The sequence below is a fragment of the Oryzias latipes genome, chromosome 14 (assembly GCF_053564925.1).
Source record: "Oryzias latipes strain Hd-rR chromosome 14, Olatipes_Hd-rR_3.1".
In the NCBI taxonomy this organism is placed as follows: domain Eukaryota; kingdom Metazoa; phylum Chordata; class Actinopteri; order Beloniformes; family Adrianichthyidae; genus Oryzias; species Oryzias latipes.
In genome coordinates this window covers 15,998,444-16,015,132 of record NC_136250.1, presented here as the reverse complement: position 1 = coordinate 16,015,132, position 16,689 = coordinate 15,998,444, and the positions used below count along the sequence as shown (strand labels likewise).

The 16,689-nt window shown below is 37.8% G+C and overlaps 1 protein-coding gene across 6 annotated transcripts in view; it reads right to left on the bottom strand.

The window, feature by feature from the left end:
• Positions 1–16,689, bottom strand: part of klhl13 (kelch-like family member 13) — a 31,318-nt gene that overhangs the window by 13,610 nt on the left and 1,019 nt on the right. For 2 of the 6 annotated variants that reach the window (XM_020708907.3, XM_078930656.1), the window contains exons 2-4: positions 16,331–16,400; positions 3,997–4,068; positions 691–832 (exon numbers count right to left, since the gene is read on the bottom strand). In XM_020708907.3, the coding sequence (XP_020564566.1) occupies positions 691–832; positions 3,997–4,068; positions 16,331–16,383 (267 nt within the window). In that variant the 5' untranslated portion in view covers positions 16,384–16,400. Of the gene's footprint in view, positions 1–690; positions 833–3,996; positions 4,069–9,896; positions 10,336–16,330; positions 16,401–16,689 lie in introns of those variants that run through there. The other 4 variants (XM_004076340.4, XM_078930657.1, XM_020708906.2 and 1 more) reach the window with 3 other exon arrangements.

Here is a 16,689-nt window from a genome sequence, read left to right as displayed (position 1 = left end):
TAACACACATTTATAGGACCAATCTTGGTCCTTCTCCCTAAACATCCCTTTTCCCTACTTCTTGTCCTGTGGTTTCAAAAAATAAAACATTTTCCACAAGTTATTTAAATCCCAATAAGATATAGTCACATTGCATCAATGAATAGTGTAACAGATGCCTCCTTCTGCACCTAATGAATCATATTGAATGGAGACATCTACCAGCATAAAGATACAGTAAACAAGGGACATGATTTGTTTAAATCAATTTTTCCCAGTTTTTAAGGTCATGTCACCTAATATGGCAGGAAAATAGGTAGCCTTTACTTGTAGAACTTCCCACAAATCAGTAAAAAAAAAAAAAAAACATTTACCGTAAATATTTTAGTGACTCCAGGGAAGTAAACAGAAAGAAAATACGGTAACTAAAAGCATAAAAAAAAAAAAAAAAAACACAACACTTATATTCTTTATAAAAACATTTTTTATGCTGTGCCCAGAATATGGCAATAGATTTTTTCTGTTGGAAAGATCTGCCACTTAATTGTTAAATATTTCTTGCTTTGTAAAAATATTGTTCGTCATTAACGCCTACACGTGAACATGCAGAACAAAGAAACAGATGAGGGGTAAAATTACAGTTAGACCTGTGTTAACAATGAAAATATTGAAATGTTGAAAAGAAACGGTGCCATTGATGTGAAGTCTCACCTGGAGAACCACTGAGCTGTGAGTGTTGCTTGTGAAGAACCGAGTGTTTCCAGTCTTTGATGCCTGAAGATGAGCAGAAATGCCCATATCACCATAACCAAGAGCGACTTTCATGTGTGCGTCGTCGTCCTCCACAAGGGATCTATTAAGAAAAAAAAGAAAAAAAGACCAAAGTTTTTTTTCCCCCACTTCAAAGTAAGGTTGCAAGCATTTTGGTTTATATCTAATTTTAGGTTTAAAAATTAGGACATAAGTTCTCAAAGTGACACTCCATAAAAGGACGTTTTAGTAACCTAGTTGTTGGACAAACCAACTGCAAGACTGAAAAAGCTGGAGATAACAAAAAGGCATTTCACCAAGATCCTTAAATGTCTTTTGGCAAGCTCAAGTAAAAAAAGATCACACATGGAGCCCTAAGATTCTTTTTTTTCATCCCAAAAGATTGTTTTTATTGATTATTGGGAATTCTAGACATAAATTGTGGACAGTTATGAAATCCAAGCCCCATTGAGGAAAATGAAACTTCCTACAAATCCATTAATGTGAAGCTTTTACTGCTGACATTTTTTAAACTCTAAAAGGAAGAAGGAAAAAAAGAAAAAAAAAAACATTTCACATCACAAAAAACAAGCTTTAAACCTCTTCCAAATCCATTCATAGTCAATCATGCAAAAAATACATTTCAAATTTTCAACAATAGTTCCATCATGGAAATGAATGTTTCATAAAGTCTGAAATTGATGAGACTCCTTTACCATAGTTACCAAATTTAACCACTGCAAAACCTCCAAGAGACAGTGTTTCCAACCATTACAGAATCAAATGTTACGTTTTGTTCTTACAGCAAAATTAAAAGGAGCTTTGTGGTAAATTATTGCAGTTCGAGAAGTTGCATTTTTCACACAACTCACATGCAACATAATGGAAAGGCTATTAATACAGAAGGAAAAGGACAGTCCAAGTTCTGATATTTCGGGTTTCAATACTCCATCCAATATTCAAGCATAGCGAGTTATATCAATAAAAACTTGACACAAACCGCCAAAAAAGAAGAGGAATTTTGTTTTAAATATCAAACAAGTGTTACATGAGATTGGTAGGATTTTTGTAAAATCAAATACTTTAGTTTGGTTTGTGCAGAAAAACCAAATAAGATTTCCACATTAGTGCTTTTGAATGTGTTGACAACTGGAAATAAAACTAGATAAACTAAAATTCAGATGCCAACAAAAGGCACATGTGGTAGAAGTTACAAAGTCTTTAACTACATAACAGTGAATAGACTTGGGTGTGAATCTGTGCCTGAACTGATAGTCAATGGTCGTATGTTTCTTATAATTTGATCTGATCAAAAGATGTAAAATTCTTAATAGGTTTTCAAGGTCCAGTGGTTGTGAAGCAGCAGTAAATGAAAGCAGCTAGAAAACGATCTCTCTACATGTCCTTGTGAAGATTTAATGACACAGTTTAACAGTGAAGATGGCATCTAACTAAAGACACACTACGTTCCAGGCTTTAAAATAATTTTAAAAGTTTTTAAATCATGTTAACTTGTCATAACAGTTTTTTATTGTTATTAAGTCTTCTCTATGGTGTTAAGATGGTGGTAGATCCTGCATGTTTTAAATGTTGATAGATAAATCATAGTTAAAGCAAGTGATGTTTCAATAAATATCTTTTTCTGTTTACAGCAATGCATAAATGTTTCCTGGCTTGACCGCATCAGATGAAAGTGTAATGGGGGAAAAAAAATAAAAAATAATCACAGGCGAGTCACTTCGACATGACACCCACAAGTTTAGGTATCACAGGATTATGTCAAAGCGCACGGTAGAGAAGGTTTCTAATCTCTCTGGAGTGTTCAGAGATGACAGAACCGTCAATGGAGCCTTGAAGGTATAACAAGTAATCATTTTTCATTCAATGATTGGCCCAGTTCTGATCACGGTTTCTCTTACGCCAACGTCTGGCTCAGCTAAGCAGCGACAGTGTCTTCAAACAGGCCCACCAGACGGCAGAGCACATCAGATGGGGAGAACTAATGGTTTTTAAATGGGAGTATGTAAATAATGAACTAACCCAGGCCCTTGCCTGACTGAACACTTGATTTCAGTGTGGTTTTACAAATGCAGGTTGTCTGTATTTTGAAGGGACATATTAAATATAACTAGACTCACATTTTACATGCAGTTAAGGCCAGCTATACCTTTGATGGCATGTCATCTAAAACCATCACAATTTTGAAAAACATCTAAAATCATTTTGAGTGTTATAGTTGTAGAAAACCTGAACATCTAAGCTGCACACAAAGTTACAAAATTTACCGTAATCTAATTTATATTTAAAACAAAACAACAACCCAAATCCTATGATTAAAAACAATATAACTCATTTGCATTTCTATAATCGTAACTAAAGCAAATATTTTATTTTGAGAAATAGAGAGACTCAGGGAAACAAGCATGCTTATTAGAACAAAACTGCCGTAATGTTTGGTTTTGTGTAAATGTAGGAATACAGTGTCAAAGTGTAGATCCCATCCTTTAAAAATAAAATAAACCACAGCAATTCTAAAGAAGGCTTTTAAAATTAAAAACAAAAAGTACAATCTTATAAGACTCAAATGTCAGCGGTATTTCTGAAATATGATGCAACTGAAAGAAACAAGAAAGTGATGTTTAGAAACATTGAATCTGGATTTTGACATTTTAATTAAGACTGTATTAAGGAAGGGTTTATTAAATTCTTCAAATAGACTGCACTTTAGGCCTCAGATATGTTTATGCAATATGCAGCCGACAGATCATGTCTCTTCACATTCAAAACAAACAGTTCTGCCGTTTTTAAATAAATCACTGTTTTTCATATGTCAAAGACATTTAAGGCATCTGATGAATAAACAATTAGGATCAGATCAGGTTCAAGTTTATCCAACTTATTTCATTGGCATGCTAAACTATTTAACACACATTAACAACAAAACATCACAATACACAAACAATAAAAAGGAACTAGACACAACAAGATGGAAGCTTCATCTACCAATAGAGGCAAGCGGGAACTATTATGCAACCAGCCCATTTTAAAAGGTTCCTTTCACAATAACTTTAATAAGAAACTTTTACATGTTACTTTCAATGACAAAGGAGAATGGGACTGCTAAAGAAACATCCTACAGGGTCATGATCATGGACTACATCTAGAAGAAGTCATCAAAGGCTATAGCCACCAAACATGGATGGCTTAAAACAGCAGTCACGGTCACACCGACACAGAGCACAGGCAATAATGCACTTGTACATTTACCCTGTCAGGCGGTAAGTCGGACAGGCAGCCAGGAGAGAATGGGTAGTCCAAACTATAAAGGTGTGTTGGTGGCTGCCGGAACGAAAAACAGAAGACAACAGCTAGAGTTTCTAAAATAACATGAAGTAAATCTATTGTTGAATCAGAAACCCAAGATGGGTTAGAGATAGATATTAGAGTTCAATATGGACTGTTCATTAAACCTAAGGGAAGGGGTTAAACTACAACCAACGAAACGTATGATGAGATTACTAATGCATGAGTCTTGGGTTGCTTTTTTTAAGCCTTTAAATAATTTATTCAAATTAAAATTAAGAATTTACAACATCCCACCAAAAGAGTTTGATGGTACAGTAACAGTTGATGCTTTTATTTTCCCTGAGTTTGAAGCTATAGGCGTGGATATAAATAAACCATGACAAAGCTGTGAAAACGTGAAGGGTTGGAAAAGTATTCATGTAGAAACAAAACTGACAGTTTGTCAAGTTGCTTCATGTCTGTGGAAGTCCTGAAAACATCCTTCCTCCAGGTGACGTTCAGTAAGCCAAAAACAGTTCGTCTTTTCAATCATAAAAGAGCGAAGAAAGATTTTAAAAGCCTTAAAGAAAGAAAGCTTTCAGAAAAAGGCAGACATGAAAAGTTAGGAAGCGACAATGGATCTACTTACTTCACTTACTTTAAAGTGATTGTGCCGTTTCAGGCAAAATAGAAAAAAACCTGTATTGATTTTTAGGACATAGTTTCAGCAGAGCGGAATGGGAAGGAATGTTTGCGGGAGTGATCCCTGTTTAGCCTCTCTCCCGCTAGCTTACAACCCCAAGCAAACGTTAGCGGTGCACAAAAAAAAAAAAAAAAAAAAAACAACAAAGAGGAATAATGGAGCTATCCAGCCAAATGCCAGCTCAGATGAGGAAAACAAAGACGTTAATGGATCCATTTGTCTGTAAGTGGATGTATTGTACTGGAGCAGAGCAGGGTGGCAGAACTACAAGCTTTTCCTAACAGCATTTTTTCGCCTGCTCCCAATTCACCACGATTTAACTAAAGAAATACTCAAACACAGTTTCAAGCCTAGTTTTCTTTATGTCCTGCATCATGAAAGAAAGCTTCAAAAACATGTTTAAAAACACCAAAAACACTATTTTCATTAGAGTGGGTACATTTTTCCGGTCCATTGCTGATCACCGATCTTTAAAAAGCTAGCCTATTAATTCATCCACCAAAGAATCCACCAAAAATTAGGGAAATCAGGGCTGATGGATCCATGCACCCCAAATAAGCTAGGACGACTTTGAAGCACATAAGCAGTTGTACAACATTAGGATCCAAGTCATCCATTTTTCTGTTTTTTTTTGAGCTCACATTTTCTTCATAAAAAAATATTCATTTATAGTCTGTTCTGGTGGTAAAAAAAATATATCCAAAACACCCCACAACAAAGACATGCTTACTGGCCAGTGGCAACTGCATCACTACAATGAAGTGATGCGTTTACTGACCGGAATCATAATCAGATTCCTCACTGCCTAATGAACCAGTAAGCGTTAAAAAGACTATTCAAGCTGAAAAAAAAAAAAAAAAAAAAAAAAAAAATCAACCGATTCCCCTCACCAGCCATACAATCCGTGTAGTCACGGCCACTGTACATCAAAAAGAACTCAGCCAAAATCCAAAACACATTTTCAACTGAAACCAAGTGGATGAAAGCAAAAATAACCATCATAACTGTCTGTGATGCTGTGAGCAGAGCTGCCATGCTGTCAGCGTGCTAAATGCTTACTCAACTTGAAGAATGCAGGCAGACGGAACATGACCCAGCAAGACCCGTTATGTGAAACTAAAAGGCAGAATCACAGGAATTTGTCAGGAAAGTTAGACCGAAGGGACCTCAACTTTGTTCAGTTGGTAAACGATTCAGCATTTACAGGCTAAATGGAAGACAATCACTTTAGGGATGAACCCGTAACTACAAATTAAAAGAAAAAAAAGGTAAGATATGAGTAAAAGCAATAAAGGTCTGAAATGTCAGCAGAATTCCGCCTGCACTCAAATGGGCAGAGAGGTGCAGCCTTTGCATACAAAGGGGCTTAATCCGTCACTGTCCCACAAGAGATGATTAATAGCAGATCTCACTCCAATAGCCCAGTTCAGCAGAAACACTGCTTGTTTTAATATTCATTTGTTGTAAACATTTGGATGTGGTACAGTTTTGAATAAGACCATTTACAGCCTCAGGATGTGAAGGTATGCAAGTAAAGGGGGAAAAAAAAAATCCTAGGCTTCGGAAGAGGACAAAACAAAACAAGGAATCTCGTCACTTCCATGGTAGACCAAAGCAATAAAACATAAAAAGACAGAAGGAACGCAAACACCAAAAGTAGTTTTAACATGACTAGTGAAGGGTTCAGAACTCATATTTCCTACCTGGAAGGAAAATGCAAGAAGGGGGAGGATGCACAAAACAAAAATAAATAAAGTTTCAACTTATTTGAAGCACAAGTGTTCATTTCAAATGCATCCTTAAAGATTTCTTCAGAGAATTTTAAAATGTGGTTATTCAGCTAAAAATAGACAAAGCTGTTTAAGTTAAACCTGACCCAAATTCATCATCAGTGATCTTTAAGTAGCTTGGTATGTGCATGTGGGAGGTGAATATAGATATGACCGTTTTACCAGAGTGAACTCACTTGTTGCTATGCCAGACAGACCACCTGTGTCTAACCCCCCCCACCACAACCACTCCTCAGACGTTTTAATGAAATGAAACAATCCCTGTGTGGCCGTTTCCTGTTCTGGAAAGTGTCTGCGAGTCAGACGGAACTGCTCCTCTGCTAATACAAACCATTTTTACAGCAGGACACATCCACAGCTTCATTCTCCAAGTGGAAAACTGACCCACATTAAAAAAGAAAAAAGAATAATAAATAATAATCCACCATACAAAATATATAACAATAAATAAAAATAAAAATGAATAATAATAAAAAAAAAAACACTGACAAAAGTACTTTTAGAAAAATATATTTCATCTTTTTCATGCTTATGTCAACAGTGGAAAATATAACCATCAAACACTGAGAACCTATTAATCATTTACAATAATCCCTCTTATCTGCAAGACGTTATTCCAACATCAATCTCTGATAACTCGGCTTCTCTTTTTAAAGGATTGTGATTAGCATATTCACTCCTCATCGCTGATATAACATCCTTTACTGAATCCAATTAACACATTATGTGAGATGTGTGGTGAAACTTTGGAGGATAAAAAAAATAAATAAATAAAAAATAATCACAGTTTGATGTATTTTTAGGCATGAAAATGTCTTTTGTTGAAAGTCAGAGCAAATCACGTGAAATTATGCAATATTGAGATGTATCTGAGAAAACAACACACTCACACACACACACACAACACGGTATCATCTCACAGCAGTGAGACCTCGCCAACAGCAAATGCATTTCATTATTACATGACAAATGAAGCATCTTCACTTGTCAGTGAAAAACTTTCAAAGCTGTTCTTTTTTCACTAATCTGAGCAGATTCTCTTTTGATTACAAGATCGTTTCTCTTGCTACAATATATAAATACTTCTAAAGGAAATGTGTCAGCTTAATTCTCATTTTTAGAAAGTCAGTCTCAGGCTGCCAACATGTTTATAGAAATCTGCTTTGCTAAAAATGGTGTAGGGTCTTATACTAAAGGCAAATATAAAAAATAAAATAAAAATAAAGACTTGAGTAGACTTTAAATAAAGACAGACAATAACAGAGGGAAACTAAAATGCTCTCAATAGCACCACACCAAAGTGATTGGTAAAGACAAGATAGTCCTTTCTCTCCAACTTTGAGTAATACATCATAGTAGTAGGTTTAGGGGCTGTCATCTGGACTAAGTCCAAATGACAGCCCCTAAACCTACTATAGAATCAACCTGGATGAATGAGAGTCTTCATAGACATATTTGAGTAACATACGTAAACCTAGCCGACTCTTACAGAGCAGAGTATTCCGAAAGCTTCAACTTCCTACAAATCGTGACATTCATCCTAGAAAAAAAAAAATCCAATCATAAACATGTAGACTTGTTTGTGACTTAAATGAAAAACTATAAAAATGGAAATATGACTTGGATTTGCCCTTTTCGTTCTAAAAACTCACTCCTTTGTGCGCTCCATCAGTCTTAGAATACACAACACTGTATCCTCCCAACAGCTTAGTGAGCAAGTTAAAAATGTCTTAAGTAAAGAGCAACTTCTCCTTGACCACAGACCATCCTATAATTGGGGACCCAATATCAGCCTGCCTGAAAACACAGCACAGTATATACACACACACACACACACACACGTTTCAAAATAGTAGTTGGTGTGGTGGGGCAGGGTAACCCTGAGCAGAGCGAGGTGGAGCAGCAATGGCTGAGCATTCTGCTTGAGTGAGAGCACAATTCACCACACACACACACACACACTTCAAAAACGTCTCCATTCACACAGACGTCAATGTTCAGCATTTGCAATCTTCAGTCTCTAAAGGTTTTTAATGACATAACTTCAAACTGTCAAACCCATCACATTGTCAACAACTGGTGGTTAATTACGTTTCCCCCCCAGTGGCATAAATAAAAATACGACAAAGCAATTCTTTTTTTTTTTTGAATGTCTTGAAGGCATTTATGCAAGCACCAATAACAAATATGACCAACTGAAGTGAATCTAGTACTTTCAGTGAGGATATGCATAAAACGTTCAATCAACTCCATGATTTTCCACTCTAAAATGTGTTCTTGGCAGACAAATGTTAAAGCTAGTAAGTTGCTGTATGAAGAAGCATTGAACCCTGTCTCCTTCTGGGGAGATGGACCGCTAAGGCTGGCAAGGAGCCCTCTGGTGCCAATGCAAAAAACTTGTCAGTGGGAGGCAGGATGTTCATGCCGAAGCAGCACAGAACAAATTCTTAATTAATAACCTAAGACCAACTAAAAGGTACATATTCATCGTGTCTTTATCCTCTATAAAAGCCACCTTCCTGCCTGTGGGGCTGCAGGGATTTACACTTGATGGTTTTCAAACATTCAAATATTGCAACTTTGCATTTACTGTCCAATTCATAGAGTTTGATGCTATTTTATGAACAGATTGTAAATGAGAATATCCAATAAAAAAAATCCCTGATTAAACCATTTTAATAGGGTTTACAGACAATATACAAAAAAAAAGGGTAAGAACATAATTTTCTGGAACTTATGGACTAAAAAATGAAATTAAAAAAAAAGGAAATTAAGCTCCTAAGCTGCTAAGTGAAGTTCCAGGAGAACCAGAGACTGCATAAATCCAATTTGGTGGAGTAAGCATGGTTGCTTGGAAATTTTCTTGGGGCAGTCAGCTCAGTTATCTTGGGTTGAGTCCTGTTTTCCTCAGAAATCTGGATCCATCGGATGGTAGCGGTGTTAATGTTCAAAGGTCAAACGGAGCTTGCAGGTGTAAAGAGAGGATGGCGAGAGGCGGCGTGAAGCACACCCTTTCCACCCTTCCCCCCCCTTCCTGAACAGTAGCAGATGACAATAGCTTCTAAACCAGAGCACGCCAGACATCCTGACAAAGGCAGGCTCCTCCCAAGCTGCAGAGGCTTTGCTCCCCCGTGAACATAGCCAACGCGTGAGGGCAAAAGTCGGGGATGAGGGGCTCGCCGTGTCAGGACTAGAACGAGTCCCTCTGCTTGGGAAAAGAACCGCTGCTGCGGATCCTCTACAATCACGCTGGAGAACGCAATCCGCTACAAGATTCAGTTTCATTTAAAATAGCAATTCAATAAATAAAAAGCTAACCATCTTTAAAAAAAATAAAAAATCCATAAACTGCCATTGCCCATCGTCAGAACCACCGTGCGCTTACTCACATGTAGGCAGGCGAAAGGGGAGAGGACCTGGACGTCTTAAGAACTGGCATTGGGAATTTCCAGCTGACAGGAGAACCGCTTTTCCATTTCAACGGCATGTTGTTGTCACCAGAATGGTGCTACAGCAGTACCAACAGCAAAGACCATTTCCATGAAGAGGTTTCCAATGCAGTCTTCCATCTCACTCTGCCCACACCATTTAAAGGGGGAGGGAGAGCAGCGGTGGCACCGGCAGCTGCAGAGGCGCACTTGTAAAGGCTGAGCGGGCTACACTCAGGGTAGCGACTTTAGCAGCAGCGGCAGCGAGAAGCCAATAGATTGCATCCAGCGCAACTACTCACCCTGCTGCATTCACAGCTTTCTCATGGTAGGAGGAGGTGGGGGGGGAACTCTGCCCTCCCATCCTCCTTTCACTATGGTGGCTGAGCAACAGTGCCACCTTGTTGGGAAAAAAGGAGAATTACAGTTTTGGAATAGCTCCAAATCATAAAACATAACCGTAAAAAGAGTAAAATGATGTACTTTATTTAAACAAATGTGTAATAAAAAAAAAAATTTATATATTAAATTAACAGTTAATTATATTTAGGGGAGACAAATTCAAACCACCAATATAAAAATGTTCAAAAGCCTACAAGTCCCTAAAATGCTGATGTGCCCCTTTAAAAACCACTTTCTTCCTTCCATCAGTCTATTTTGCATTGATTTTAGCAGAGTTAACTTGATGAATATTTTGTGGAAGCACCAAAACACCCCTAGGATTTCCTGAGGAGTTCAGTCAACAAACTCTGGTTGCTTCTACTGAGTCAGAGACACTACCGTAATCATTTCTGCGGTCAACAGGTTCAGAGTGAGTACAGTCATGGTGCTGCTGTTCTGATTACAGTTCAAGTTGAGGCGTATCCATCAATGGCTGGTGTATGATCCAACTACATGCTAGAAAAGTGTGTGGGAGAGCCAACCCCCCTTGTGAGAGTTTTGAATCTTGACGGTCAATGGCAAGAATCCAAAACATTGTGTTTTTAGGCTGTTTTTGTTCTAATTTTATTTATAAATGTATCAAAAACTGGATGCAGACTGGGGGGGGGGGGGGGTAACTTTTTGGTTAATCTGCTCCCCTTTAGTAAATCTGTCGTTTTTTCAGCAGGTTTGAATTTGATTTTACAGCTGGTACAGACTATCCTCTTTTCATTGGGGCGTTTTTCAGCAAGAAAACAGAAACAACTCCTTTGTGAGGGAAAACAAAACATTTCATAGACGGCGTGAAAACGCAAAGAGCAGCAAACAAAGATTGATTAGAAATTGATACAGAAGCAATTGATACACCTTAAGTAATTGATACACCAGCTCCACTGGTGTGTGTGAACGCATATGAATGATCCCGGTGATGGTCAGAGGGGCCGTAGGCGCAAACTGGCAGCCAGGCCTCTGTCAGTCTGCCCCAGGACAGGTGAGGTAGTTACCATCACCAAGTTTGAATGAGGAGTGAATGAATAATGGACAAAATGTAAGCGCTTTGAGCACCAAGAAAAAGCAAAGATAAATCGAATCCATTATTATTACGCTTATTAAATCAGTGCAGTGTTTGCAGGCCTGAGGAGGCCCCCACCCCCAAAGAAAAGTAGAATACTTGTCGCCTTCTTCCTGCTGTTGCTTAAACCCGACAGTGGAAAACTTCAGAAAAATACGCATGTGTTAAAATCACCTGCTGAATATAAATTAAAATCTGTGATTTCATTAGCAAATATTTCAGACGAGTTCTTAAAATGTTAAATTCATTAAGTTTTCTTTAATACGTTTGATTCTGAAATATTCCGTGTTACACAAAAAAATCTACAGCTTAAAAGCTTGTGATTTAAACTGATGTTGGTAAAAATGTGTCTAACTTTCCAACCAAAAAAGATTCTTTAAAAAACCGTAAGGCAAAAACTTAAGCTGCTTCTGAGGTTGTTTTTGACCCTTCAGCTTTAGTGCTGCTATAAACAGAACAGTACATTTTCCAGCTCCTGTCCTCAAATAATACCTTGCCATCACTTTCACCTCCCTCCTGGTTTGAAGCCTGTTATAATTATAGTGCATGTAATGTAAAGGCTGCTTTCATTCCATCGTTTATGAAGGTAGAAAGGCTCAGAGCTACATCTTTAATCCTCAATTTTACTTAAATTGTAATCAATATTGAAAGCCCAGTGCCATTACAGCTGTCAGATTCAAGAGTGTTTATTTTTGTGAAGAACTCATTTCCTTCTCCAGGTTTGCAGTATTGGTCAGCAACTTTTACATAGTTAAGATATCGATTTTTAGGTTCGATGGGATTGGTTGTTATTGCAAAATATAAATGCACCAGTAATAGATTTTACAAGGTCAAGGACTTTTGTGATTTTTTTTTTTTTAAAGGGGTCACATTTACAGTGACAGAGACCATTCTGGTGGAAACTGATCAATATTCATTTTTCATATTTATATTTCCATTTAATATCTACTTTATACTGCAAACACCAAGTTGTAACAATGGTCAGCAGTTAGAAATCCTTAGAAGGAGAAAGTAAGTGTGAGCTAGCAGCAGTGAGCATCCAATGATCATAAGCTTCTAAGCAAGATAGAACTCAAGACAAAAGTCTGAAAACAGATGTGATTCATGTCTCTGTGCTGCACCGCAGAAAAACTGTTGTTTCTAGCAAAAGTGATTCTGTTCACTTCTTAAAGACACGACTGCTCAAGCCCAGTCCTCGAGGGCCCATGTCCTACCGTTCTTCCAGTTATCCCTGCTCTACCTGCTGCTGATCACCTGGACCAGGTGTGCTTGTGTTAAGAAGCTGCAGGGGCACGGATGGTTGGAAAGATTTCAATTTCCTCTCCAGCAGTTTTATACACAACATGGAAAAACAACAACCCAAGAAAAATACAGGTCAATAACCTTACGAAATATTCAAGTGTGTCATCTCAGAACGTCCTCATATCACCATCTTTCACAGCAATGTCGCACAAGTGTCACACACTTCTTCTGCTTGCAAGACGGCTTCTGGTGCAGATCAGAGATGCAACATAAAGGTTTTGTTGCAGAACTGGGCATTTAAAGCAACAGAGACACCTCAAAAGGTAGGAATGGAATGGCTACTTAATGCAACAATGCTCAAACATCTGACAGTGTAAGAAACTAGCTGTGAGAATTTTATGTCAAAGCAGAACTGTCATCTAAATCCAACCTCAAACAACAGGGTTGGACAATAGACACCCTAAGGCTAATTCTTATTCGTACGTACATCCTAATGAATGCAACAACAAAAAAAAAAATCTTCTAGCAGCATACCTTCTTTCCCTGTTCAAGAAAGAAAACACAAAACAAAAACAACAACGACCCAGAAATCAGTTTAGCTCAGGCGGTAGAACAACTCAGTCGTCCAACAACTGAAGGGTTGGTTGTTCGATCCCCGCTCTCCCCAGCCAGCTGTGGCCCCCCCAAGCGTGGCTAGTCTGCAGCTCACCGCTCCCCCCAGGGGATGGGTCAAAATGCAAAGAAGAATTTCCCCATTGTGGGATAGATAAAGTATCAATTATTAAAAAGGGCCACAGCCACTTTTTCCCCACAATCTCTAGGATATTACAGTTTCATCATAGCTGGACATTAAAATTCATAACTTGAGAACACTGCATGCCGTGAAAACTAGTTTTTTTTTTGTTAACGTCAAGATTTGTGTTACCTTTACAAATCCAACAACAGCAGCATACAGGATGCCTCCAAAGACAAGCCCTTAAGATGACTAAAGGATTTAATGCTGTGCCAGTGTCACAACAATGGTAATCCTGTTACAAGCAAGCACGCCATTCACTTGAACTGCTTCTAACATTTTTAAAAGGAGTAGAAGTCTGTAAATAGTGGTTTTGCTCTACAGCAAAAATCCCTACTGGAGGTCAGCTACTGATAAAGATGAGTCTATTTGACACACCAAGGCCAGGTTCAGCTAAATACAAAACATTCAGTCTTTGTACACCGAGGATTGTGGCAATAAGTCAAGAGTTAATCTTTAAAACAACTTAGAGGTTTCAGTCACATAGTGACGAATTAGCCAACTTTATGCAATAGACTCTAAAGCATAAGGAACCCCCAAAGGTGCAGTAGTTCAGCGTTTAACTAAATCTTCTAAGAGACACTTTTTAATAACGGTTGCTTCCACAAGCCTTGATTTGCAGGAGATCACTGTTCAGGGGGGCATACGCAACACAACCACAAGAGGGGCTGACAGCCAAATGATTAAACACAACACACTAGCTTTACTGTTTGTCTAAAAGCACCTGAAAGTACAAAGGCATTCAGGCATCTACAATCCCCTATTGTTGCTAAATATTTTCATTTCATATTTTACTAATAATGTGAATCATGTGATGCCAGACTAATGTTTTAAAGAAGGAAAATGTGATAAAAGAAAAGTGGATTTCTATGGAAATCAGGCATTGATCTTTGGTAGTGTCATTTTTTTCAACTGATTGCAGAATTTTGTCAAACACAGGAATAACAATTGTTGTCATATGCTTGGAAAATATAATAACTACCTTCTTAGAACATGTAGGTTAAAAAAAATAAAAAAGTTTAATAAGACTTGCATAAATTCATCGTTGTGAAGAGTTCCTATACATTCTCACTGGAGTCTCAAAACAATGTATATTTGCAAGTGGAGATTCTTTATCAGCTCTAGAGTGTCCAATTCCAGTTCTTTGGGACTGTTGTCTTGCCTTTTTTTTATTTTTAATCCTTACCTAGAGTTGATTGCCTGAATCAGGTATTCTACCAACAAGAAGCCTAAGTGTCCTGCTGGCCACTGATCCACAGAGACATCCCTGGGGGTATTCCAGGAAGCATGTTTAAACTAGCCTGACTTTAAGCCTGAACTCTGGCTGAAATCCGCCTGAACTCGCTTACTCTGGGTATGTCGGTTCCAGAAGACCGGATACGAGTTGGCGTAATTACGCTCGACTTGGTAACCCTGGGTTAATGCTCGTGCACGGAAGGTACATAAAGACATTCTCAATAGATCGCCGATTTCCGGAGTCACCATGGAAACGCGTGGAGAACCAAAGAGAGCCCAATACTTTAGTGAGACGGAGTCTGAGATTTTAATGACGGCGTATGAAGATTATACGTCCATCAAAAAAGTAACACAGCTGCATCGTCAAAAGAAAGAGTTTCTGCTTGTAGTAGAAGAACAGACAAAGTAAACGCACAAGTTTCTGATCTTATTTCCATTTCCCTTGTGACGCATACATATATATAACTTATCCAATTTTGCCACCTTAAATGAAATACTTCTATTGGTAACAAATAATTGAGTTAAATTTAATCAACCTAATTTCTTACGTCTATAAAACTCAATAATTGTTTATACAACTCAAATGTATGTATTTATCAAACTAAATGTCATATTACTCCAATTCAATTAATATTTTTTCCATCTTAATTAATTATATTTCTTGATCTATCATATGTCTAAGTATGAGCCGGCAGATATGCTCATTTTTACAACAATAAAAAGGACGAGGAAAAAATGCACATTGCGCTCAAATTCATTAAAGAATTCTCCGTCTTTGTCATTACACTAATGATCGGTAGGGGTGATATAAACTCATCCTCTCCTTCACTCTCACTCATGGTGCAGAGACATAAGCACAGTAGGACAAAATAACTCAGGAAAACATGGCAAAACACAGTAAAACAGCTAAACAACTAAAAAAATTTGGTCAAAAACCCACACTTAAATCAAAATCCGTCCAGACTGGCAAAGGAAATGGTATCCCACAATCCCTTGCGGTGCCGATCTAACAGCAGCACCAAACTACTTAATTGAATTAATTTGAATGAAAGTAAAATAACTGTCTGATAACTACGTGTTATTTTTAAACTGACTTAACAAAAAAATAATTTATCTTAACTGAAGCAAATAACTAAGTTAGATCAAAGTAAAAAAGTTGAATTTTCCAACATCCATATGTGGTCTTATCACCCTCTCACGGTGGAAAAAGTATTATCTGAGCTTCTTCATCCACTAAATCATCTTCAAATGGACACGCCATGCTGCTTCACCTCTCTGTAAACAAACTAACCTTCAACTAAACCTGCTCCGACCAGGTTATGTTCAGAGCATGAGTTGCTATGGCAACTTGACATACCCTGAAACACACCTCCATTTCTGGAACCGAAAACTGAGGTTATCAACTTCCTTAGCCTCAAACTTACCGTGGGAGCTAGCATAACCTGCTTTCTGGAATACCCCCCTGGTGTAAGTGTTAACCCTGCCGTTTTAGAGAAGCTTGATGATGTGTTCCTCAATGTGTTTTTAGAGCTTCAAAATGAACAATATGGTCTTGTTTGTTCATAAGGGAAATGTAATACCAGACAAAGCATAACTTTGCAACAACTTAAAAGGTGATTTTTAAAAGGTTACCTGTCATGCAGTCCTAAGGGCATGGTCTCCCCTCGGTGTGCAGGGTGCTCCATACCCTCATACACGCACACTTTTGGAAAAACAACGAGTACACACTTTAGAATTCAACACTTCAGGCCTAAATTACATGTTTCAGCACATTTCTGATCATACAGATGGATGTATTTACACCTGAGTGATAAATTAAAAAAAAAAAAAAAAAAAACTTAGGGCAAATATTGTGTCAACGTGATGTCTCTCGAGTCTCTTTGCGGTTACAACCAGCTTTCATTTACCTCACCGCAGTTTCAGGTTAGCAATGAGTGTGTAAACAGAGACAAGTGTACATTTTTCGGTTAATATCCATCAGAGAACTCAGT